The sequence below is a fragment of the Rhinoraja longicauda genome, chromosome 9 (assembly GCF_053455715.1).
Source record: "Rhinoraja longicauda isolate Sanriku21f chromosome 9, sRhiLon1.1, whole genome shotgun sequence".
NCBI classification, from domain to species: Eukaryota; Metazoa; Chordata; class Chondrichthyes; order Rajiformes; family Arhynchobatidae; genus Rhinoraja; species Rhinoraja longicauda.
Genome location: NC_135961.1, coordinates 63,646,327 through 63,673,411, shown reverse-complemented (window position 1 = coordinate 63,673,411; position 27,085 = coordinate 63,646,327). Strand labels below are relative to the sequence as shown.

Sequence of the window (27,085 nt, the reverse complement as noted above, 5' to 3'; positions counted from 1 at the left end):
AACTGGCTGACTGTCACCTCTGAAACGGTCAAATAAGCAGTAACATTTGAACGAGAATGATTAATGACTGGATTGATTCACTTCTGTTAACCTACCTGATCTCCCGGTGGCTCAGCACTTCAACTCCCCCCTCCCATACCCAATCTGACCTTCCTGTCCTGGGCCTCCTCCATTGTCAGAGTGAGGCCCAGCGCAAATTGGAGGAACAGCACCTCATATTTCGCTTGGGCAGTTTACACCCCAGCGGTATGAACATTGACTTCTCTGACTTCGGATAGTCCCGTGCTTTCCCTCTCTATCCCCTCCCCCTTCCCGGTTCTCCCACTAGTCTTCCTGTCTCGTACTACATCCTATCTCTGTCCCCCCCACCTCCCCTGACATCAGTCTAGAGAAGGGTCTCGACCCGAAACGTCACCCATTCCTTCTCTCCCGAGATGCTGCCTGACCCGCTGAGTTACTCCAGCATTTTGTGTCTACCTTCACTTCTGTTCTAGTTTAGACAATAGACAATAGGTGCAGGAGTAGGCCATTCAGCCCTTCGAGCCAGCACCGCCATTCAATGTGATCATAGCTGATCATTCTCAATCAGTACCCCGTTCCTGCCTTCTCCCCATACCCCCTGGCTCTGCTATCCTTAAGAACTCTATCTATCTCTCTCTTGAATGCATTCAGAGAATTGGCCTCCACTGCCTTCTGAGGCAGAGAATTCCACAGATTCACAACTCTCTGACTGAAAATGTTTTAAATTTGGTTTAGAGATACACCATGGAAACAGGCCCTTCAGCCCACCAAGACCGTGCCAGCCATTGATCACCCATTCACATCCGGTCACGGGGTGCACGCACAAACTCCGCACAGACAGCGCTACGCGTGGTCAGGATCGAACCCGGGTCTGTACGGAGTTTGTACGTTCTCCCTGTGACCGCGTGGGTTTTATCCGGGTGCACCGGTTTCCTCCCACACTGGAAAGACGTGCAGGTGTGCAGGTTAATTGGCGTCAGTAAAAATAGTGCTAGTGTGCGGGGTGATCGCCGGCCGGTGCGGATTCGGTGGGCCGAAGGGCCTGTTTCTGCGCAGTACTTCTAAACTATATTAAACTATAAAAAAAGACTGAGCCGGAAGGAATGAAAGAAATGCAATTATACACGGTGCCATACCCGTTTCCGCTCTTCCAGGAACTTTTTAGTGTTGCTACTGTTCAGCTCCCTGACCCGCCTGAAAAATAAAAGCATGGACAATTTATTTAATGGAGCTTCACTGCCATCTTTTTTTGACAACAACCGCCCTCAATGAATCAAGCAACTACATGCATTAATTGTGCAGGAAGAAACTGCAGATGCTGGATTATACTGACGATATAGAAACATAGGACTTTCATATGAAGAAAGACTGGATAGACTCGGCTTGTACTCGCTGGAATTTAGAAGATTGAGGGGGGATCTTATAGAAACGTACAAAATTCTTAAGGGGTTGGACAGGCTAGATGCAGGAAGATAAGTGCCGGCACGGTAGCGCAGCGGTAGAGTTGCTGCTTTACAGCGAATGCAGCGCCGGAGACTCAGGTTCGATCCTGACTACGGGTGCTGCACTGTAAGGAGTTTGTACGTTCTCCCCGTGACCTGCGTGGGTTTTCTCCGAGATCTTCGGTTTCCTCCCACACGCCAAAGACGTACAGGTATGTAGGTTAATTGGCTGGGTAAATGTAAAAAAAAAAAAATTAAAAAAATTGTCCCTAGTGGGTGTAGGATAGTGTTAATGTACGGGGATCGCTGGGCGGCACGGACTTGGTGGGCCGAAAAGGCCTGTTTCCGGCTGTATATATATGATATAATATGATATGATAAGATTGTTCCCGATGTTGGGGAAGTCCAGAACAAGGGGTCACAGTTTAAGGATAAGGGGGAAGTTTTTTAGGACCGAGATGAGAACGTTTTTTTTCACACAGAGATTGGTGAATCTGTGGAATTCTCTGCCACAGAAGGTAGTTGAGGCCAGTTCATTGGCTATATTTAAGAGGGAGTTAGATGTGGCCCTTGTGGCTAAAGGGATCAGGGGGTATGGAGAGAAGGCAGGTACGGGATACTGAGTTGGATGATCAGCCATGATCATATTGAATGGCGGTGCGTACAGGCTCGAAGGGCCGAATGGCCTACACCTGCACCTATTTTCTATGTTTCTATAGAAAACAGGAGCTGGAGTTGGCCATTTGGCCCTTCGAGCCTGTACGCACCGCCATATCCACAAAGGGAGCCGAAGTAACTCAGAGGGTCAGACGGCAACTCTGAAGAAACAAACCAGGTAACGTTTCATGTCGGAACCCTTCTTCAGTCAGAAAGATAGAGAAGGCCAGAACAAATCAGGGCTGGCAACAGATGATCTCAGTGAGGGTGGAGCCCACAATGGCCCATTGTTGGCTGGGGAAGATGTGCTAACGACAGGGGTACAGGGATACGTACAGTGGAACTAGTAGGACAACTAGGTTGGGGGGGGGGGGGGGGGGGGGTGGAAAGAAATGCAGTTACTTGAAATTAGAGAAGTCAATGTTCATACCGCTGGGGTGTAAGCTGCCCAAGTGAAATGTGAGGTGCTGTTCCTCCAATTTGTGTGTGACCTCACTCTGACAGTGGAGGGGCCCAGTACAGAACGGTCAATGTGGGAATGGGAGGGGGAGTTAAAGTGTTTGGCAACCGGGAGATCACGTAGGCCAAGGCGGAGGGCGGCACGGTGGCGCAGCGGTAGAGTTGCTGCCTTACAGCGAATGCAGCGCCGGAGACTCAGGTTCGATACTGACTACGGGCGCCGTTTGTACGGAGTTTGTACCTTCTCCCCGTGACCTGCGTGGGTTTTCTCCGAGATCTTCGGTTTCCTCCCACACTCCAAAGACGTACAGGTTTGTAGGTTAATTGACTGGGTAAATGTAAAAATTGTCCCTAGTGTGTGTAGGATAGTGTTAATGTGCGGGGACCGCTGGGCGGCCCGGACTCGGTGGGCCGAAGGGCCTGTTTCCGCGCTGTATCTCTAAATCTAAAAAAAATAAATCTAAATCTAAAGGACTGAGCGGAGATGTTCAGCGAAACGATCGTCAAGTCTACGCTTGGTACCGCCGATATGCTAGGAGCCCACACCTGGAGCACTGGAAACAGTGGATGAGGTTGGAGGAGGTGCAGGTGAACCTCTGCCTTTGTCTGAAAGGACTGTCGGGGTCCCTGGAAGGAGTCGAGGGAGGAGGTATAGGGGCAGGTGGTGCATCTCCTCAGTTGCATGCATTAATTGCTTGGATCAGCGGTCATCTATAAGATATAGTGCACTGAAAACTTAATTGTCCTCATAACTAAAGACACAAAGTGCTGGAGTATCTCAGAGGGTCAGGAGGTAACGATCATAAGATCATAAGAAGAGTCTCGACCCGAAACATCGCCCATTCCTTCTCTCCTGAGATGCTGCCTGACCTGCTGAGTTACTCCAGCATTTTGTGAATAAATACTTTCGATCTGTACCAGCATCTGCAGTTATTTTCTTATAAGGTCATAAGCGATGGGAGCAGAATTAGGCCATTGGGCCCATCAAGTCTACTCCTCCATTCAATCATGGCTGATCTATCTCTCCCTCCTAACCCCATTCTCCTGCCTTCTCCCCATAACCCCTGACGCCCGCGCTAATCAGGAAACTGTCTGCCTTAAATATATCCACTGACTTAGCTTCCACAGCAAAGAATTCCACAGATTCACCACCCTCTGGTGAAACTGAGAGATAGATCAGCCATGATGACTGAATGGCGGAGTAGACTTGATGGGCCAAATGGCCTAATTCTGCTACTTTCATTTATGAACTAATGAAGATAGGCACCCGGATATGTAGGGAATGGATCATTATGGATCACGTGCAGGTGGAGGAGATTAGCATGGCTTGGCATCATGTTCAGCATGGATATCGTGGGCCGAATGGCCTGGTCCTGTGCTGCAATGTTCTGTGGCACGTTCTCTTATTCATTCATTGGAAAAATGAGGCTATACAGCGGGAAAAAATACTGTTCTTTTGATAAGTCTTCTTGCAGACATCTTCTCATAAGAATATAATGGATCTAATTTTCCAATTAAGTTCACAATGGAAGAACAACTCACCTTTCCCTTTCGGCTTTATTCTTGATTCTTTTATCATGGCTTATGGCTTTGCTGTTCTCCATGGAACTCTTGGCTTGATTCGCGCGCATTTCTTTGCTGTGCCTTTGAGAAAAACAGAGAGGACAAATCAATGAGACACATCGGTCTTGAAGTGTATCTTTGACATCGAAGAGACAGGACCCAAATTGGTCAATCTCTATTTCCAGAACAGCTTTATTTAATCTGAAAAAGAGTCCCGACCTGTAACGCTGCCTAGTCATGTCCTCCCATGGGCGGCACGGTGGCGCAGCAGTAGAGTTGCAGCCTCATAGCGCCAGAGACCCGGGTTCGATCCTGACTACGGGTGCTGTCGACATTCTACCGCTGCACCATAGAGAGCATCCTAACGCATGGCATCCCTGTGTGGTATCTCAGCTGCACGGAGGCAGAGAGGAAAGCTCTTCAGCGGGTAGTCCATAGAGCTCAGAGGACCATCGGAACACAGCTACCAGCCTTGGAGGGTATCTACAACACACGATGCCTCAGAAAAGCCACCAGCATCCACAAAGACTCCTCACACCCCTGCAACAGTCTGTTCGCACTTCTACCATCGGACAGACGATACAAGGCCTTCTACGCCCGCACCTCCAGACTCAGGAACGGCTTCATCCCCAGGGCCATAGCTGCTATGAACCGGTCCTGCTGAGCCGGATGGTCACATCGCACAGTGAACCGGCACAGATCTACTTGCACTTTATTCTGTTTTAAAACTGTTCCAAATTTGTTTCGTTGGGTTGTTTAAATTAATACTGACTAGCTAATTAATTTATTGCATCGTATGGGAGGCGCATTCCCAATCTCGTTGTACCCCTGTACAATGACAATAAAGATATATTGTATTGTATTGTATTGTATTGTCTGTGCAGAGTTTGTACAGAGTTCTCCTCGTGACCTGCGTGGGTTTTTTCCGGGTGCTCCGGTTTCCTCCCATACTCCAAAGACGTTCACGTTTGCAGATCAATTGGCTTCTGCAAAATTGTTTCTGGTGTGTAGGGTAGTGCTAGTTTAGGGGGGGATTGTCAGGCGGCACGGACACGGTACGCCGAAGGGCCTGTTTCCGCGTTGTATCTCTAAAGTAACTAAAGAGATGCTGCTTGCTCTGCTGAGTTACTCCAGCATTTTGTAACTTTAGAAACAAGGAACTGAGATGCTGGTTAATACGTAAAAGGACACAGAGCGCTGGAGTTAACTCAGCAGGTTAGGCAGCATCTCTGGAGAACATGGAGAGGTGATGTTTCACCCATGAGGTTAACCCATGGTGAGCGTTTGTCGGCAGTGAGCCTGGACTCACTGCAGTTTAGAGTACTCAAGGAGGTGGCCCTAGAAATCGTCGATGCTTTGGCGATCATTTTCCAATGTTCTCTCGACCCTGGATCAGTTCCTGTGGACTGGAGGGTAGCCAATGTAACTCCTCTTTTTTAAGAATGGAAGGAGAGTGAAAATGGGGAATTATAGACCAGTTAGCCTGTCATCGGTAGTGGGGAAGATGCTTGAGTCGATTATGAAAGATGTTATAGCAGCACATTTGGAAACGGTGACAGGATCGGTCAAAGTCAACATGGATTTATGAAGGGGAAATCATGCTTGACTAATCTTCTGGAATCTTTTGAGGATTCGACAAGTAGAATGGATGAGGGAGAGCCATTGGATGTGGTGTACCTGGACTTTCAAAAAGCCTTTGACAAGGTACCACACAAGAGATTAGTGTGCAAAATTACAGCACATGGTATTGGGGGTAGGGTATTGACATGAATAGAGGGAACTGGTTGGCAGACAGGAAGCAAAGAGTAGGAATTAACGGGTCCTTTTCAGAATGGCAGGCAGTGACTAGTGGGGTGCCGCAAGGCTCAGTGCTGGGACCACAGTTATTTACAATATATATTAACGATTTAGACGAGAGAATTAAATGTAACATCTCTAAGTTTGCGGATGACACAAAGTTGGGTGGCAGTGTGAGCTGCGATGAAGATGCTATGAGGCTGCAGGGTGACTTGGATAGGTTGGGTGAGTGGGCAGATGCATGACAGATGCAGTATAATGTGGATAAATGTGAGGTTATCCACTTTGGTGGCAAGAACATGAAGGCAGATTATTATCTGAATGGTGTCAGATTGGGAGAAGGGGAGGTGCAACGAGACCTGGGTGTCCTTGTACACCTGTCACTGAAAGTAAGCATGCAGGTACAGCAGGCAGTGAAGAAAGCTAATGGCATGTTGGCCTTCAATGCGAGAGGATTTGAGTTTAGGAGCAAGAAGGTCCTACTGCAGTTGTACAGGGCCCTGGTGAGACCGCACATGGAGTATTGTGTGCAATTTTGGTCTCAATTGAGGAACGACATTATTGTTATTGAGGGAGTGCAGCATAGGTTCACCAGGTTAATTCCCCGGGATGGCGGGGACTGACATATGATGAAAGATTGGGTCAACTGGGGTTGTATTCACAGGAATTTAGAAGGATGAGAGGGGATCTTATAGAAACATATAATTTTTTTAAAGGATTGGATAGGCTAGATGCAGGAAAAATGTTCCTGATGTCGGGGGAGTCCAGACCAGTTTAAGAATAAGGGGTAGGCCATTTAGGACTGAGATGTGGAGAAACTTTCTCACCCAGAGAGTTGCGAAACTGTGGAAATCTCTGCCACAGAAGGCAGTGGAGGCCACCTCCAATCTCCCCCCCCCCCCCCCCCCCCCCCCCGCCCATCCACTCTATTTTCAGTCTGAAGGGTCCCAACCCAAAACGTCACCTATTATTTTTCTCCAGAGATGCTGCCTGACCCGCTGAGTTACTCCAGCACTTTGTGTCTATTATTTCTACTGGAGCTTTGTAGTTTTAAAATGTTCCTAATTACAGTGGAACTCACTGGGAATTTAACGCTGCACAATTTAAAACCAATTTGATGAAAGTTAAGACTCTACATTTAAAAACTATTTAATTAATGTCAAGAGATGTCTAAGATTGCATTGAGTACAATTAAAAGATCAAAGTGTTCCCTACTTTTAGAACATTATGATCAGTGATGAGTACTGTCTGCAGTTTTGGTCTCCAAATTTGAGGAAGGATATTCTTGCTATTGAGGGCGTGCAGCGTATGTTTACTAGGTTAATTCCCGGAATGGCGGGACTGTCATATGTTGAAAGACTGGAGCGACTAGGCTTGTACACACTGGAATTTAGAAGGATGAGAGGAGATCTTATCGAAACGTATAAGATTATTAAGGGGTTGGACACGTTAGAGGCAGGAAACATGTTCCCAATGTTGGGGGAGTCCAGAACAAGGGGCCACAGTTTAAGAATAAGGGGTAGGCCATTTAGAACTGAGATGAGGAAAAACTTTTTCAGTCAGAGAGTTGTGAATCTGTGGAATTCTCCGCCTCCGAAGGCAGTGGAGGCCAATTCTCTGAATGCATCCAACTTTAGATAGTTCCTCTGTCCCTCCCTTCCCCTCCCCATTCCCAGTTCTCTCTCTATCTTCCTGTCTCCACCGATATCCTTTCTTTGCCCCCCCCCCCCCCCCCGACATCAGTCTGAAGAAGGGTCTCGACCCGAAACGTCAACTATTCCTTCTCTCCCGAGATGCTGCCTGACCCGCTGAGTTACTCCAGCATTTTGTGATACCTGTTTGGTCCAAGTGACATTTTTAAACATATTTATCAAACTTGGTACCAAAGCAGCAACAAAATAATCCACACCGAACAACAAATCCTTTAATGCTCAATATTCATAGTGTTCCTGAACCAAGAATTGTACCTGATGTAAATCCCACATACCAATGATTAAAAACACCATTACACAATAGATCAAAGATAATTTTATCTAAATCAGCAGATAATGATACCTTTTCTTCTGCAATGAATAATGCAATTTTAGCTAGTGAGTTGGATGACATTTCTTTAGTATGAGGGTTAGATTACCGTGGGAGCAGGTGGCTGGTTAGAATAGTCTTTCTTAAATCTGCAAATTTAGCAATATGAACAAAACAATAACTTTAAAATGTAATTAAATGTCCACAACAGCTGCCTCTAATTGCATTTTTCCGAGAACAATCAGGATTGTACAATTATAGGTAACCTACAGACTACTGTTAGGCAGAGATTGACTTGCACCTCCTCCAACCTCATCTGCTGTATCCGTTGTTCGAGATGTGGACTCTTATACATCGGCGCGACCAAACGCAGACTGGGCGATTGTTTCGCTGAACACCTTCGCTCAGTCCGCCTGGACCTACCTGATCTCCCTGTTGCTAAACATTTTAATCCCCCTTCCCATTCCCACACTGACCTTTCTGTCCTAGGTCTCCTACATTTCAGTCAGAGAGTTGTGAATCTGTGGAATTCTCTGCCTCAGAAGGCAGTGCAGGCCAATTCTCTGAATGCATTCAAGAGAGAGCTAGATAGAGCTCTTAGTGTTTTGTCATTTTGGTTATTACATATTTATCTGCATGTTATTGTGAAGAAGGTTCTCGACCCGAAAGAGCTCTTAAGGATAGCGGAGTCAGGGGGTATGGGGAGAAGGCAGGAACGAGGTACTGATTGGGAATGATCAGCCATGATCACATTGAATGGCGGTGCTTGCTCGAAGGGCCGAATGGCCTACTCCTGCACCTATTGTCTATTGTCATTGTCAGAGTGAGGCTAAACGCAAATTGGAGGAACAGCACCTCATATTTCGCGTGGGCAGCTTACAGGTATGAATGTACTCCAAAGACATGTAGGTGTGTAGGTTAATTGGCTTGGGTTTGTATACTTGTTATGGGTGTAAATTGTCCCGAGAGTGTGTAGGCTTGTGTTAATGTGCGGGGATCGCCGGTCGGTGCGGACCCGGTGGGCCGAAAGGCCTGTTTCCGCGCTGTATCTCTAAACTAAACTAAACTAAACTAATTCAGATAGTTTTGGAGTGCACTCATAAGAAAATCTCTGCTTTATAGTTGATACGTACCGATCATGGATAAGTTTGAGATGTTGGCTTTGTTGCTCGTGCATGTTCATGAGGAGTTTTTTTAACAAATCACATTGTTGGCTCAAGTGAAGATCCCTTAGCTCCTGTTCCTCTGCACCATGTACATTTAACATCTCTGACCACTCCTTGGTCTGCTGAGTGACTATCTCTTTCACCTGTTGAAAGAAAGAACGATCACACGTCACATAACGTAGCAATTGAGTCAAGACTGTTTTATTGTGTAGGGAGGAATTGCAGATGCTGGTTTACACCGGAGATAGACACAAAATGCTACAGTAACTCAGCGGGACAGGCAGCATCTCTGGAGAGACGGAGAGACAGGCAGCATCTCTGGAGAGACATTTCAGGTCGCGACATTCAAGCTTCTCGACCTGAAATGTCACCCATTCCTTCTCTCAATAGAAGGAATGGGTGATGTTTCGGGTCGAGAACCTTCTTCAGTAGAGTGGATGGGGGGGTGGGGGGGGGGAGATTGGAGGTGGCCTCCACTGCCCTCTGTGGCAGAGAATTCCACAGATTCGCAACTCTCTGGGTGAAGAAGTTTTTCCACATCTCAGTCCTAAATGGCCTACCCCTTATTCTTAAACTGTGACCCCCTGGTTCTGGACTCCCCCGACATCAGGAACATTTTTCCTGCATCTAGCCTATCCAATCCTTTAAAAAAATTATATGTTTCTATAAGATCCTCAGAAATCCTTTAAAAAATGTATATGTTTCTATAAGATCCCCAGACTGAGGGTCAGGGGAGAGGGAATCTGGAGAGTAAGGTGTGAAAACGACAGATCAAGTAACAATGAACCATTCTACATTTCCTTGACCATCGTCCGCTTTGATCTGTCATTTTCACACCTTACCCTTCCTTATCTCTATGTCTCCCTCTCCCCTAACTCTTAGTTTGAAGAAGGGTCTAGCCACGGTCTATAACGTCACCCATTCCTTTTCTCCAGAGATGCTGCCTGACCCGCTGAGTTACTCCAGCATTTTGTGTCTATCTTTGGCGTAAATCAGCATCTGCACATAGTACTTTGTAAACACCATAATAAATAAGTTCAGTGTGTTGATTAATCTATTGGTAACCGAATGAAGTAGTCAAGGGAATAATTCTTAATTCTTAATTGTTAACTGTATGTTTGTGTTGTCATTTGTGAGCGGAGCACTAAGGCACATTCCTTGTATATGCACATACTTGGCCAATAAACTTATTTATTCATTCATAGAAACATAGAAAATAGGTGCAGGAGTAGGTCATTCGGCCCTTCGAGCCTGCACCGCCATTCAATATGATCATGGCTGATCATCCAACTCAGTATCCCGTACCTGCCTTCTCTCCATACCCCCTGATCCCTTTAGCCACAAGGGCCACATCTAACTCCCTCTTAAATATAGCCAATGAACTGGCCTCAACTACCTTCTGTGGCAGAGAATTCCACAGATTCACCACTCTCTGTGTGAAAAAAAACTTTCTTATCTCGGTCCTAAAAGACTTCCCCCTTATCCTTAAACTGTGACCCCTTGTTCTGGACTTCCCCAACATCGGGAACAATCTTCCTGCATCTAGCCTGTCCAACCCCTTAAGAATTTTGTAAGTTTCTATAAGATCCCCCCTCAATCTTCTAAATTCCAGCGAGTACAAGCCGAGTCTACCCAGTCTTTCTTCATATGAAAGTCCTGCCATCCCAGGAATCAATCTGGTGAACCTTCTCTGTACTCCCTCTCTGGCAAGAATGTCTTTCTTCATTCATTCATTCATTCATTCACTCATAACAGGGATTGACCTTGCTGTTTAAGAATTCCCAAATCTCTTTTCGGTCAGTCACCTACTGAAGTTAACAGCTAAAACTCTAGATATGTCATATTTTTCAGATATCAATCAGCAATATTATCAAAGATTATCAAAATGACCAATGAGTCTGAGGAAGGGTCTCGACCCTGAAACGTCACCTATTCCACTGCTCCAGAGATGCTTCCTGACTAGCTGAGTTACTTCAGCGTTTTGTGTCTATCTATTATCAATGATTATCTGGATCCATTAATAAGTTTAAAAACACCCTCTTCACTGTAGTTCTGATTCCTATGAATCACACTGCATGTTAAATTATCATCCCCAAGTATTCCTCCAGAGATTAAAAGAGTAAGGTAGAATCTGGCGTTGCTTTTGGCAATATTAACCATTGACGCAGGGTGGCATGGTGGCCCAGTGGTAGAGTTACTGCTTTACACTGCCAGAGACCAGGTTCGATCCCGACTACAGGTGGCTGTCTGTACGGAGTTTGTACGTTCTCCCCGTGACCCGTGTGGGTTTTCTCCGGGTGCTCCGGTTTCCTCCCGCACTCCAAAGACGTGCAGGTTTGTAGGTTAATTGGCTTCTGTAAAATTGTTCCCTATTTTGTCGGATAGAACTAGTGTACGGGGTGATCGCTGGTCGGCATGGACTTAGACAATAGACAATAGGTGCAGGAGGAGGCCATTCAGCCCTTCGAGCCAGCACCGCCATTCAATGTGATCATGGCTGATCATTCTCAATCAGTACCCCGTTCCTGCCTTCTCCCCATACCCCTTGACTCCGCTATCCTTAAGAGCTCTATCTAGCTCTCTCTTGAATGCATTCAGAGAATTGGCCTCCACTGCCTTCTGAGGCAGAGAATTCCACAGATTCACAACTCTCTGACTCTATGAAAAAGTTTTTCCTCATCTCAGTTCTAAAAGGGCTACCCCTTATTCTTAAACTGTGGCCCCTTGTTCTGGACTCTCCCAACATTGGGAACATGTTTCCTGCCTCTAACGTGTCCAACCCCTTAATAATCTTATACGTTTCGATAAGATCTCCTCTCATCCTTCTAAATTCCAGTGTATACAAGCCTAGTCGCTCCAGTCTTTCAACATGTGACAGTCCCGGCATTCTTGGGAATTAACCTATTAAACCTACGCTGCACGCCCTCAATAGCAAGAATATCCTTCCTCAAATTTGGAGACCAAAACTGCAAACTTGGTGGGCCGTAGGGCCTGTTTCCGCACTATACCACCAAAAGTCTAAACTAAACCACACATAATATTGTGAATTTAAAGGGGACTTTCCTCACAATGCAAAAGAAATCCAAATGCAAGATACAAATGCATAAATCTAAAAACCTGTCGCACATGAAAACAAAAACGATAATGCATATAATCATCAAGGTGCAAATATAGGGTTGGAATAAAGGAATGAAATTGTAAAGGAATCAAAATGCACTCCCTGATTGGTGAATAAAATAGGTTTGCCAAAACACTGTTCATTTTGAAGATTGTTTTTCCCCCTAAATGTCCCTGCGATAGTTATTGGTATATTTAACATCAGAATTAACATAGCGATACGTAAAATTGCAGGTTAGTACTGAGAGTACTCAATAAACGCTTGAATGATGCAATGCGAATTGTGGACGCAGCCCAGACCATCACACAAACCAACCTCCCTTCCATTGACTCCATCTACACCTCACGCTGCCTCGGCAAGGCCAGCAGCATAATCAAGGACGAGTCGCACCCCGGCCACTCCCTCTTCTCCCCTCTCCCATCGGGCAAAAGGCATAGAAGTGTGAAAACGCACACCTTCAGATTCAGGGACAGTTTCTTCCCAGCTGTTATCAGGCAACTGAATCATCCTACCGCAACCAGAGAGCAGTGCCGAACCATCAACCTCTTTGATGACCCTCGGACTATCCTTGATCAGACTTTGCCGGCTTTACCTTGCACTAAACGTCATTCCCTTTGTAAATGTATCAATACACTGTAAATGGATCAATTATAATCACGTACTGTGTTTGGAAGGAACTGCAGATGCTGGTTTAAACCAAAGATAAGACACACAATGCTGGAGTAACTCAGCGGGACAGGCAGCATCTCTGGAGAGAAGAAATGGGTGAGACCCTTCTTCAGACAATACAATCATCTATTGTCTTTCTGCTGACCGGTTAGCATGCAACTAAGCTTTTCACTGTACCTGACAATAAACTAAACTGAAATTATTATTTATTTTAAAAACTGCACTATTATCATGCATAGAAACACTCAGATCTATCTGCAGAATAAATACTTGCTGGAACAATGGAACAACAACTTTTAGAAAATATTAGTTATACTTATTCAAACACAAAATAAAAGGAATCATGACTTCTTAGCCAGGCTGATTACGTGCAAGCCTGAATTTTATACAGCACAAATTGGTTTCACAAATTCACAACCACTGAAGGCCGTGGAGGCCAAGTCAGTGGATATTTTTAAGGTAAATATAGATAAGATTCTTGATTAGTACGGGTGTCAAGGGTTATGGGGAGAAGGCAGGAGAATGGGGTTAGGAGGGAGAGATAGATCAACCATGATTGAATGGCGGAGTGGACATGGTGGGCCGAATGGCCTAATTCTACTCCTATCACTTATGACAAGTTACATTATAGGAGTAGAATTTGGCCATTCGGCCCATCGATCACGGCTAATCTCTGCCTCCTAATCCAATTTTCCTGCCTTCTCCCCATGACCCTTGACACCCGTTCTAATCAAGAAAATTGACGGGAATTGATGGATTATTATTATTAATGATAGGTATTATTGATGGTCAGTCTGAAGAAGGGTCCCGACCCGAAACGTCACCCATTCCTTCTCTCCCGAGATGCTGCCTGACCTGCTGAGTTACTCCAGCATTTTGTGTCTACCTTCGGTATTATTGATGGGATACCTATCATGGCCAAATGCAAACTGAGTTCCAACAAACATCACTGTTCATTCCACCTCATTACATGTAAAACACAATTTCAATGTACTTTGAGTGGTTTAAAATGCAAGACTGCACTACCTTTAATTTGTGATCTGAAGATAAGGTTTCTATTTTGATTTCGGTTTCCTTCTTCACATCAACACAATTATTTTCTCTGAAATACAAGGAAATTGAGTTAACAGCAAGACATTTCTTATCACGCTTCCACCGTCTGGTTGTAAATGCTGTTGTTTGTCGAAGAGCAACATAATGAACAAGTTCAGAAACCTCTTGAATCGGGCATTTCCTCTGTTGGCAATGGGTGAATTAAGGCCGCTTCATAAGAGGACCCAACAAAGCAAGAACAAAAGGCAGATGAGGCAAATTCAGAAAGTCTTTGTGTCCTTCTTAACACTCAGAACGGAAATCTTTAGACTTTAGGCTTTAGACATATAGCGTGAAAACAGGCCCTTCAGCCCCCTGAGTCCGTGCCCACCAGCGATCACCTGTACAATAGCACTATCCTGCACACCAGGGACAATTTACAATTTTACTGAAGCCAATTAACCTACAGAAGCGCACATCTTTGGGATGTGGGTGGAAACATAGAAAACAGGTGAAGGAGTAGGCCATTTGGCCCTTCGAGCCAGCACCGCCATTCAATATGATCATGGCTGATCATCCCTGCTTTCTCCCCATATCCCTTGATACCGTTAGCCCGAAGAGCTCTATCTAACTCTCTCTTGAAATCATCCAGTGAATTGCCCTCCACTGCCTTTTGTGGCAGAGAATTCCACTGATTCACAACTCTCTGGCCGACCCTTTATTCTTAATAATTCTTACTCCGAGCACCCAGGTAAAACCCCACGCAGGTAACGGGGAGAACGTACAAACTTTGTACAGGCAGCTCCCTGTAGTCAGGATACAGCCTGGGTCTCTGTAGCTGTAAGGCGGCAACTCTACCGCTGCGCCACAGTGCTGCTATGAAATCCAACAATGGGTGTACAGAATAAGCCTCATCAAGATACATCTTAGGTCTTCATCTTCTCATCCAGCCTCACTCACGCTGGTGCCTGCATTGGGCTTGTCCATGGTCAAAGGCACATACCCTCGCTCGGCTTCCAGACCTCAGGATCATTCCAGCCGGCCACCATCGACCTCTGCCACTAATCTGGCCTATGGACATCACCCTTGTCTAAGGAAAGGAGACCTTGGCTATTGCTCCTTCCCAAACCTTCAGTAGCAGGTACATTACGCCACCCTAAACGTACTGGGGACAATTTACAATTCGCAGAAGCCAGTTAAACGACAAACCCGCAAAGTCATTGGAGTGCAGGAGGAAATCAGATCACTCGCAGAGAGAGAGAGAAAACCCCTCCCGGGTCACGGGGAGAACGTGCAAACTCCGCACAGGCAGCGTCCCTGAAAAGACAGGATGGAACCCGTGTCTCTGGCGGTGCGAGGCAGCAACTCAACTCCCACCGCCGTGCCACCGTGACGCCCCAGTTTCGGGCCGGGACCCTCCTTTGGTCTTCTTCAGGTGGTGAATAATGGAACGGTGCCCAATGAAATGCACAGTGCAAGGACAGGATTGTCGGAACGCGGGCATGAAACATTAGGAACCATGGTGTTTCCATCTCCGACCCACCACAAGGTTGAGTCAGGAGCTTGGCACCCATGTCTCCCCGCATGGATGGCAGTAACGTATGGGCATAATGTAACAGCGTGGCACGGTGATAGAGCTGCTGTCTCACGGTGCCAGAGACCCGCGTTCCATCCTGACTACGCACACGCACTGTCGTTGTGAAGTTTGTACATTTCCCCCCCGTGACCACGTGGGTTTCCGACCCGAAAAGTCGCCCATCCATTTTCTCCACAGATGCTGCCTGACCCGCTGTGTTAATCCAGCACCCTGTGTCCATCCCTCCCGATCACTATTAGGATTATTCATCCCTCCTACGTTCTAACTCAGCAGAAATATCTCAGATTTCAGGCGGGGGGGAAAAAAAAACTACAGATAAGAGTGGACGTGGAGAGGATGTTTCCACTAGAGGATCCAGAGAGGGTCTGGTAACAGAATCGTGTGTGCACTCACTGTCCCGGTGCCACTAGGCATAGACAATAGACAATAGGTGCAGGAGGAGGCCATTCGGCCCTTCGAGCCAGCACCGCCATTCAATGTGATCATGGCTGATCATTCTCAATCAGTATCCCGTTCCTGCCTTCTCCCCATACCCCCTGACTCCGCTATCCTTAAGAGCTCTATCCAGCTCTCTCTTGAATGCATTCAGAGAATTGGCCTCCACTGCCTTCTGAGGTAGAGAATTCCACAGATTCACAACTCTCTGACTGAAAAGGTTTTTCCTCATCTCTGTTCTAAATGACCTACCCCTTATTCTTAAACTGTGGCCCCTTGTTCTGGACTCCCCCAACATTGGGAACATGTTTCCTGCCTCTAACGTGTCCAACCCCTTAATAATCTCCTCTCATCCTTCTAAATTCCAGTGTATACAAGCCTAGTCGCTCCAGTCTTTCAACATATGACAGTCCCGCCATTCCGGGAATTAACCTAGTAAACCTACGCTGCACGCCCTCAATAGCAAGAATATCCTTCCTCAAATTTGGAGACCAAAACTGCACACAGTACTCCAGGTGCGGTCTCACTAGGGCCCTGTACAACTGCAGAAGGACATTGCATGAGCTTTGCATCTGAAAAATGATGCGTTGCATGCCAACGTCATCCCCTTTCGGCACTGGGTCTTTTGTATCGCCTGAGAAGAAGTCACCAAGATGCCTCTCCCTAATTGCATCTGCCATCCATACAGGGAGAAATAAGGTCATAACGTTACGAGTGACAGGAGCAGAATTAGGCCATTCGGCCCACCATGTCCACTCCGCCATTCAATCATGGCTGATCTTTCTCTCCCTCCTAAACCCCATTCTCCTGCCTTCTCCCCATAACCTCTGACACCCGCACTAATCAAGAATCTATCTATCTCTGCCTTAAATATATCCACTGACTAGGCCTCCACAGCCTTCTGTGGCAAAGATTTCTACAGATTCACCACCCTCTGACTTAAGAAATTTCTCCTCATCTCCTTCCTAAAAGAACGTCCTTTAATTCTGTAGCTGTGACCTCTAGTCCGAGACTCTCCCACTAGTGGAAACATCCTTTCCACATCCGCTCGATCCAAGCCTTTCACTATTCTGTATGTTTCAATGAGGTCCCCCCCTCAAGAAATTGCAGTGAATTGTGGACTCAGCCCAGACCGTCACACAAACCAACCTCCCTTCCATTACCCCACGCTGCCTCGGCAAGGCCAGCAGCATAACCAAGGACGAGTCGCAACCCGGCCACTCCCTCTTCTCCCCTCTCCCATCGGGCAAAAGGTACAGAAGTGTGAAAACGCACACCTCCAGATTCAGGGACAGTTTCTTCCCAGCTGTTTTCAGGCAACTGAACCATCCTACCACAACCAGTGAACTACTATCTACGTCATTGGGGACCCTCGGACTATCCTTGATCGGACTTTGCTGGCTTTACCTTGCACTAAACGTTATTCCCTTATCTTGTATCTGTACACTGAAAATGGCTTGATTGTAATCATGAATTGTCTTTCTGCTGACTAGTTTGCACGCAACAAAAGCTTTTCACTGTACCTCGGTACACGTTGCAATAGACTAAACTGAACGAAAGACAACATCACTTATAACTTGTATCTCCCCATTACTGTACCGACTCAGCAGAGGCCAGTCTGTGAAAGGGGTTGGACACGTTAGAGGCAGGAAACATGTTCCCAATGTTGGGGGAGTCCAGAACCAGGGGCCACAGTTTAAGAATAAGGGGTAGGCCATTTAGAATGGAGATGAGGAAAAGCTTTTTCAGTCAGAGAGTTGTGAATCTGTGGAATTCTCTGCCTCAGAAGGCAGTGGAGGCCAATTCTCTGAATGCTTTTAAGAGAGAGCTAGATAGAGCTCTAAAGGATAGCGGAGTCAGGGGGTATGGGGAGAAGGCAGGAACGGGGTACTGATTGAGAATGATCAGCCATGATCACATTGAATGGTGGTGCTGACTCGAAGGGCTGAATGACCTCCTCCTGCACCTATTGTCTATTATCTATTCTTCTTGAACCCACAGAATAGATGGGGTGGATGCACAGAGTCTCTTGACCAGAGTAAGGGTATCGAGGACTCGAGGACATTGGTTTAAGGTGAGGGAGAAAAGATTTAATAGGATTCTTGAGGGGTAAGTTATTCACACAAAGGGTGGTGGGTGTATGGACCGAGCTGCCAGAGGAGGTAGTTGAGGCTGAGACTATCCCAATGTTTAAGATAGACAATAGACAACAGGTGCAGGAGTAGGCCATTCGGCCCCTCACACCAGTACCGCTATTCACTGTGATCATGGCTGATCATCCACAATCAGTACCCTGTTCCTGCCTTCTCCCCATATCCCTTGATTCCATCACCCGAAAGAGCTAAATCTAACTCTTCCTTGAAAACATCCAGTGAATTGGCCTCTCTGGGTGAGCTTAAGAGCTCTACCGAGCTCTCTCTTGAAACCAATTCTCTGAATGTATTCAAGAGAGAGCTAGATAGAGCTCTTAAGGATAGCGGAGTCAGGGGGTATGGGGAGAAGGCAGGAATGAGGTACTGATTGAGAATGATCAGCCATGATCACATTGAATGGTGGTGCTAGCTCGAGGGGCCGAATGGCCTCCTCCTGCACCTATTGTCTATTGTCTATTGGCACTGCCTTCTGTGACAGAGAATTTCACAGATTCGCAACTCTCGGGGTGAAGATGTTTTTCCCATTATTTTACATGTGCCAACATTGCCTCTTCCCCCTGCGTTGTAGTTATTGAGGAGTTAACTTTTCATTTGGTTCCTTACCCCTTTTTCTTGATTGCCTTCTCTAAGATCTTCTCTTGAGTTAATTTCTCCTTGTCATGCTGGGCTACGAGCTTGTCCACCTGCATACAATGTGACTTCTGTGTGGCACTGTGCTCCTGCAATGAATAAAAATCATCATCAGCTGGAATGTTTCACAGACTTGTTAAATGTTTGGAAACGTGGAAACATAGCAACATAAAACATCTTTGTTTTCCTCCTCTTTGGTGACCCTCGCGGACTATCCTTGATCGGACTTTGCTGGCTTTTACCTTGCACTAAACGTTATTCCCTTATCATGTATCTGTACACTGCGAATGGCTCGATTGTAATCACGTATTGTCTTTCCGCTGACTGGTTAGCACGCAACAAAAAGCTTTTCACTTTACCTCGGTACACGTGACAATAAACTAAACTGAACTGGATGGCTCGAAGGGCCGAATGGCCTCCTCCTGCACCTATTGTCTATTGTCTATTGTAATCATGTGTTGCCCTTCTGCTTACAACAAAAGCTTTTCACTGTGCCTCGGTACACGTGACAATAAACTTAACAAAACTAAGCATGCCTGACCTGCTGAGTTACTCCAGCATTTTGTGAATAAATCGATTTGTACCAGCATCTGCAGTTATTTTCTTAAGCATAGATAGAGACAGAGACAGAGACAATAGGTGCAGGAGGGGCCATTCGGCCCTTCGAGCCAGCACCGCCATTCAATGTGATCATGGCTTATCATCCACAATCAGCAACCCGTGCCTGCCTTCTCCCCATATCCATTGATTCCCCTAGAGCTCTATCTAGCTCTCTTTTAAATTCATCCAGTGAATTGGCCTCCACTGCCTTCTGTGGCAGAGAATTCCACAAATTCACAACCCTCTGGGTGATTTTTTTTTTTCTCGTCTCAGTTTTAAATGGCCTCCCCTTTATTCATTTAGGGGAGGCCATTTCAAACTGAGGTGAGACAAAACTTTAATTCGGGGCTGACCAAAAAAGATACAAAGTGCAGGAGTGACTCAGTGGATCAGGCAGCTTCTCTGGTGAACATGGATAGGTGACGTTTCAGATCATTACCTAACTCGTTATTGAGTCACACAGTGTTGAAACAGGCCCTTCGGCACAACTTGCTTACACCGACCAACGTGCCCCATCTGCATTAGTTCCACCTGCCTGTGCTTGGCCCACATCCCTCTAAACCTGGCCTATCCATGTACCTGTCTAACTGTTTCTCAAACATTGCAATAGTCCCTGCTTCAACTACCTCGTTCCTTACACCCACCACACTTTGTGTGAAAAAGTTTTGAAAAAATGAGGAAACAGATTGTAATGGAAAACAAAAACAGAATTACATTCAATAATCTATATACTAAAACTCTTGATTGTTTGTTTGTTTGTGACTGAACTACAGCCAAAATGGTACACGATAGCGCGACAATTCTAGGCCCACCTTACTCACCATCATCCCTTTGGTGCTAATGGAGGAAGTTTCATTGAAATCGGTGTTATATTTTTGAAGTTATTCACATTTTAAAGTTTAAATCTATCTCCTAGGGAGAGAGAGGGGAGGGAGGGGGTGGGGATGGGGGGGGAGGAGAGAGGATAAGAGGGGTTGAGGGGGATGGAGTGGGGGGAGGGGGGAGGGGAAGGGGGAGGGGGAGGAAGGGGTGCTGCACCAATGCAGATGAGGTTTGGACCCAACGGGTCCACTTGGTCTAGTATTGTTTAACACCCAACTCATTGATTGATTGATTGAAAGATACAGCATGGAAACAGGCCCTGCAACGCATCGAGTCCACGCTGACCGCCGATCACCCGTTCACACTGTAAGGAAATAACTGCAGATGCTGGTACAAATCAAAGGTATTTATTTCACAAAATGCTGGAGTAACTCAGCGGGTCAGGCAGCATCTCAGGAGAGAAGGAATGGGTGACGTTTCGGGTCGAGACCCTTCTTCAGTCTGAGGACTGACCTACTCCTGCACCAATTTTCTTTGTTCCTATGTTTCTAGCAGAGGCATTGATAGGAGAGACAATCAGAATCCTTTGCACAGGGTAGGGGTAGGGTGGGGGGGGGGGGGGGGGGGAGGGGTGAGGGGGGAGGAGAGGGTGCTGCACCAATGCAGGAGAGGTTTGGGCCCAACGGGTCCACTTGGTCTAGTACTTTCTAAATTTTTAAAATAAAAGTGGTCACTCCCAACACACCAGGAACAATTTACCGAGGTCCATTATCCCATAAACCTGCAAGTTTTTGGAATGTGGGAAGAAACCAGAGCGCCCGGAGGGACAACGTGCAAACTCCGCACAGGCAGCACCCGAGGTCGGGATCGAACCCTTTTTCATCGGCCACTACACCACTGCGTTTGATGGCATGCGCAAACTTTAGACAGGAGATGAGGAGGAATTTCTCTAGTCAGAGGGTGGCGAATCTGTGGAATTCATTGCCACAGATGGCGTGTGGAGGCCCAGCGATTGGGTATTTTTAAGGTGAAGGGGAAAAGATTTAATAGGAATCTGAGGGGTAACTTTTTCACACAAAGGTGGTGGGTGTATGGGACAAGCCGACAGCTGAGGCAGGGTCTATCCCAACGTTTAAGATAATGTTAGACAGGTACATGGATAGGACAGGTTTAGAGGGATATGGACCAAATGCGGGCACGTGGGACTGGTTGTTGGCCGGTGTGGGCAAGTTGGGCCGAAGGGCATGATTCCACGCTGTATCACTCTATGACGCTACGATTCTAAAGAGGTGCGATCCTCAGCTGTTATCAGCAGGCTTGATGGGCCAAATGGAATAATGGATGGGTGACATTTTGGGCAGGGACCCTTCATGGAATAATTCTGCTCCAATGACTTATGAACATGAAATCACTAACCATTTCTTCTATGGACAATAGGTGCAGGAGTAGGCCATTTGGCCCTTCGAGCCAGCACCACCATTCAATGGCTGATCATTCTCAATCAGTACCCCATTAATAGACAATAGACAATAGGAGGTTCTACATGGAGGTTAAACGTAAGGGTATGGTTTGAGTGAACTGACGGAGAGCATTTGTCGAGGCAGTGCAGCGTAGTTTCACGAGGATAATCCCCGGGATGGCGGGATTGTCATATGAGGAAAGATTGGAAAGACTGGGCTTGTATTCACTGGAGTTTACAAGAATGAGAGAGGATCTTATAGAGACATATAAAATTATAAAAGGACTGGACAAGCTAGATGCAGGAAAAAATGCTTCCCAATGTTGGGGGAGTCCAGAACCAGGGGCCACAGTCTAAGAATAAAGGGGAGGCCATTTAAAACTGAGGTGAGAAAAAACTTTTTCACCCAGAGAGTCGTGAATTTGTGGAATTCTCCGCCACAGAAGGCCGTGGAGGGCATCATTCATCACTGGATGAATTTAAAAGAGAGTTGGATAGAGCTCTAGGGGCTAGCGGAATCAAGGGATACGGGGAGAAGGCAGGCACGGGTTACTGATTGTGGATGATCAGCCATGATCACAATGAATGGCGGTGCTGGCTTGAAGGGCCAAATGGCCTCCTCCTGCACCTGTTTTCTATGTTGACATTAGTTGTGAGGGAAAATCTCCCACACTTCCACATAATGATCAAAAGTTGGAGGAGTGAACACACTGGAAAATCGTTCCGCACGCAAAGTGCAGAGGGGTGTAGACAGATTGTGAGATGACATTTCCCTTCACAGTGACGGCTTTCAATGTCCCTGCAATTAGCAACAGTGATGAAACTGAACCAACCTAATTTGCACTTTGACAAAGTGGAAGCAAGAGGCATGACCCATCACCACAGGGTTATTCATTACCTGACTTCTGAATTAGCGTGGGCAGAAAGTAGATGCTGCTTAACATTGAATCTGATGTGGGAAACCAAAATTAAGCACACTTAATAAATCATTGATCTACATAAGTTCTTGGAGCAGAATTAGGCCCGTCATAGAGTGATACAGTGTGGAAACAGGCCCTTCGGCCCAACTCGCCCACACCGGCCAACAATGTCCCAGCTACACTAGTCCCACCTGCCTGCACTTGGTCCGTAACCCTCCAAACCTGTCCTATCCATTTACCTGTCCAAATGTTTCTTAAACGATGCGATAGTCCCAGCCTCAACTACCCCCTCCGGCAGCTTGTTCCGTACACCCACCACCCTCTGTGTGAAAAAGTTACCCCTCGGATTCCTATTAAATCTTTTCCCCTTCACCTTGAACCTACGTTCTCTGGTCCTCAATTCCCCTACTCTGGGTAAAAGACTCTGTGCGTCTACCGATCTATTCCTCTCATGATTTTGTACACCTCTATAAGATCTCCCCTCATCCTCCTGCGCTCCATGGAATAGAGACCCAGCCTACTCAACCTCTTCCTATAGCTCACACCCTCTAGTCCTGGCAACACCCTCGTAAATCTTTTCTGAACCCTTTCAAGCTTGACAATATCTTTCCTATAACATGGTGCCCAGAACTGAACACAATATTCTAAATGCCAACGTTTCCTGACCTCCTTGTCTCCGACTTAGAATGGTCTGTCCTCAACTGAAGAAGGGTTCCGACCCGAAACGCCACCTATTCTTTTTCTCCAGAGATGCTGCCTGACCCGCTGAGTTACTCCAGCACTTTGTGTCTATCTCTAGCGGTATGAATATTGATTTCTCTAATTTTAAGTAACCCTTGCATTCCCTCTCTCTCCATCTCTCTCGCCATACGGTCACAGGTGATAGGAGCAGAATTAGGCCATTCGGCCCATCAAGTCTACTCCGCCATTCAATCATGGCTGATCTATCTCTCCCTCCTAACCCCATTCTCCTGCCTTCTCCCCATAACTTCTGACACCCGCACTAATCAAGAATCTATCTATCTCTGCCTTAAATATATCCACTGGCTTGGCCTCCACAGCTTTCTGTGGCAAAGAATTCCACAGATTCACAACCCTCTGACTAAAGAAATTTCTCCTCATTTCCTTCCTAAATTAACATTCTTTAATTCTGAGGCTGTGACCTCTGGTCCTAGACTCTTCCACTAGTGAAACGCCCTCTCCACATCCAATCTATCCAAGCCTTTCACTATTCTGTACGTTTCAATGAGGTCCCCCCTCATTCTTCTAAACTCACTGTCGTCCTGCTTCGTTTCACTGTTCACACCCTCTCGTCATCAGTCAATGGACAATGGGCCATTGTGGGCCCCACCTTTGCCCATACCTTGCTGTCCTTGATTTGTTCCTTCCATACCTTTCATTCTTTTGTTCTACCTACCTTTTCATACCTCTAGTTCCCCTCTCCCCTGACTCTCAGTCTGAAGAAAGGGTCTTGACCCAAAACGTCACCCATTCCTTCTCTCCAGAGATGCTGCCTGTCTCGCTGAGTTACTCCAGCATTTTGTATCTATCTTCGGTCTAGCTTCTGCATTTCTCCCCAAATCAAAGAGTCTTAGATTGATACAGTGTGGAAACAGGCCCTTCGGCCCAACTTGCCCACATCGGCCAACATTGTTCCAGCTACCCTAGTCCCACCTGCCTGCGCTTGGTCCATAACCCTCCAAACCTGTCCTGTCCACGTGCCTGTCCAACTGTTTCTTAAACGATGGGATAGTCCCAACCTTGACTACCTCCTCTGGCAGCTTGTTCCGTACACTCACCGCCCTCTGTGTGAAAAAGGTACCCCTCGGATTCCTATTAAATCTTTTCCCCTTCACCTTGAACCTATGTCTTCTGGCCCTCGATTCCCCTGTTGCATAGATGGTGGAAAGGCTTTGCGGTGCCAGTAGGCCATTCGATCAAGTTCATAAGACATAGGAGCAGAATTAGCCCCATCGAGTCTACTCTGCCGTTCAATCATGGCAATCATCTATCTTCCCCTCTTCGCAATACGGGAGGAAACCAGAGCACCCGGAGAAAACCCACGTGGTCACGGGGAGAACATACAAACTCCGTACAGAGAGCACCCAAGGTCAGGATCGAACCCGAGCCTCTGTCGCTGTGAAGCAGCGGTTCTATCCACTGTGCCACCGGTTACCAAAACAACATTTGAAAGCATTTGGACAAACACAAGTAGAGGAGAGGCTTAGAAGGACATGGGCCAAATGCGGGCAGGTGTGACAAGTGTCGATGGGGCATCTTGGCCAGCGTGGGCAAGTTGGGAAGAAGGGCCTGCTTCCCCCGCTGTATGACTCTATGAATGACCGATGCATTTTGAAGCTGTTGCCAACTATATAATATAATCCCTGGCATCATGTGCCTTGCAGCTGCAACATTGTCCTTCACTGCCAACTTCACGCTCGGCCTTCCCAGTGGGGTTTTCCCGGTATTTTTGTATTCCATGAAAAATGGAGTCAGTTAGGTCGAGCAGAACCCGAAGCAATTGGCATCTTCCTGCCAGTCCCCTCAGGGCAATGAACACAATTCACATAAAGTCATAGATTCATAGAGTGATACAGTGTGGAAACAGGCCCTTCGGCCCAACTCGCCCACACCGGCCAACAATGTCCCAGCAACACTAGTCCCACCTGCCTGCACTTGGTCCGTAACCCTCCAAACCTGTCCTATCCATTTACCTGTCCAAATGTTTCTTAAACGATGGGATAGTCCCAGCCTCAACTACCCCCTCCGGCAGCTTGTTCCGTACACCCACCACCCTCTGTGTGAAAAAGTTACCCCTCGGATTCCTATTAAATCTTTTCCCCTTCACCTTGAACCTACGTTCTCTGGTCCTCAATTCCCCTACTCTGGGTAAAAGACTCTGTGCGTCTACCGATCTATTCCTCTCATGATTTTGTACACCTCTATAAGATCTCCCCTCATCCTCCTGCGCTCCATGGAATAGAGACCCAGCCTACTCAACCTCTTCCTATAGCTCACACCCTCTAGTCCTGGCAACACCCTCGTAAATCTTTTCTGAACCCTTTCAAGCTTGACAATATCTTTCCTATAACATGGTGCCCAGAACTGAACACAATATTCTAAATGCCAACGTTTCCTGACCTCCTTGTCTCCGACTTAGAATGGTCTGTCCTCAACTGAAGAAGGGTTCCGATCCGAAACGCCACCTATTCTTTTTCTCCAGAGATGCTGTCTGACCCGCTGAGTTACTCCAGCACTTTGTGTCTATCTCTAGCGGTATGAATATTGATTTCTCTAATTTTAAGTAACCCTTGCATTCCCTCTCTCTCCATCTCTCTCGCCATACGGTCACAGGTGATAGGAGCAGAATTAGGCCATTCGGCCCATCAAGTCTACTCCGCCATTCAATCATGGCTGATCTATCTCTCCCTCCTAACCCCATTCTCCTGCCTTCTCCCCATAACCTCTGACACCCGCACTAATCAAGAATCTATCTATCTCTGCCTTAAATATATCCACTGGCTTGGCCTCCACAGCTTTCTGTGGCAAAGAATTCCACAGATTCACAACCCTCTGACTAAAGAAATTTCTCCTCATTTCCTTCCTAAATTAACATTCTTTAATTCTGAGGCTGTGACCTCTGGTCCTAGACTCTTCCACTAGTGAAACGCCCTCTCCACATCCAATCTATCCAAGCCTTTCACTATTCTGTACGTTTCAATGAGGTCCCCCCTCATTCTTCTAAACTCACTGTCGTCCTGCTTCGTTTCACTGTTCACACCCTCTCGTCATCAGTCAATGGACAATGGGCCATTGTGGGCCCCACCTTTGCCCATACCTTGCTGTCCTTGATTTGTTCCTTCCATACCTTTCATTCTTTTGTTCTACCTACCTTTTCATACCTCTAGTTCCCCTCTCCCCTGACTCTCAGTCTGAAGAAAGGGTCTTGACCCAAAACGTCACCCATTCCTTCTCTCCAGAGATGCTGCCTGTCTCGCTGAGTTACTCCAGCATTTTGTATCTATCTTCGGTCTAGCTTCTGCATTTCTCCCCAAATCAAAGAGTCTTAGATTGATACAGTGTGGAAACAGGCCCTTCGGCCCAACTTGCCCACATCGGCCAACATTGTCCCAGCTACCCTAGTCCCACCTGCCTGCGCTTGGTCCATAACCCTCCAAACCTGTCCTGTCCACGTGCCTGTCCAACTGTTTCTTAAACGATGGGATAGTCCCAGCCTTGACTACCTCCTCTGGCAGCTTGTTCCGTACACTCACCGCCCTCTGTGTGAAAAAGTTACCCCTCGGATTCCTATTAAATCTTTTCCCCTTCACCTTGAACCTATGTCTTCTGGCCCTCGATTCCCCTGTTGCATAGATGGTGGAAAGGCTTTGCGGTGCCAGTAGGCCATTCGATCACGTTCATAAGACATAGGAGCAGAATTAGCCCCATCGAGTCTACTCTGCCGTTCAATCATGGCAATCATCTATCTTTCCCTCTTCGCAATACGGGAGGAAACCAGAGCA

At 46.7% G+C, this 27,085-nt stretch overlaps 1 protein-coding gene across 7 annotated transcripts in view; it reads right to left on the bottom strand.

Annotated features, from left to right (window-relative positions):
- plcb4a (phospholipase C, beta 4a) overlaps positions 1 to 27,085 on the bottom strand; it is a 420,446-nt gene that overhangs the window by 27,478 nt on the left and 365,883 nt on the right. For 6 of the 7 annotated variants that reach the window (XM_078405622.1, XM_078405625.1, XM_078405623.1 and 3 more), the window contains 5 exons: positions 18,735 to 18,850; positions 13,941 to 14,016; positions 9,095 to 9,270; positions 4,122 to 4,223; positions 1,158 to 1,215 (listed from right to left, as the gene is read on the bottom strand). The exons of the other annotated variant lie outside the window; for it this stretch is intronic. In XM_078405622.1, coding sequence (XP_078261748.1) covers positions 1,158 to 1,215; positions 4,122 to 4,223; positions 9,095 to 9,270; positions 13,941 to 14,016; positions 18,735 to 18,850 — 528 coding nt within the window. The remainder of the gene's footprint in view (positions 1 to 1,157; positions 1,216 to 4,121; positions 4,224 to 9,094; positions 9,271 to 13,940; positions 14,017 to 18,734; positions 18,851 to 27,085) is intronic. 7 annotated transcript variants of the gene reach the window in all.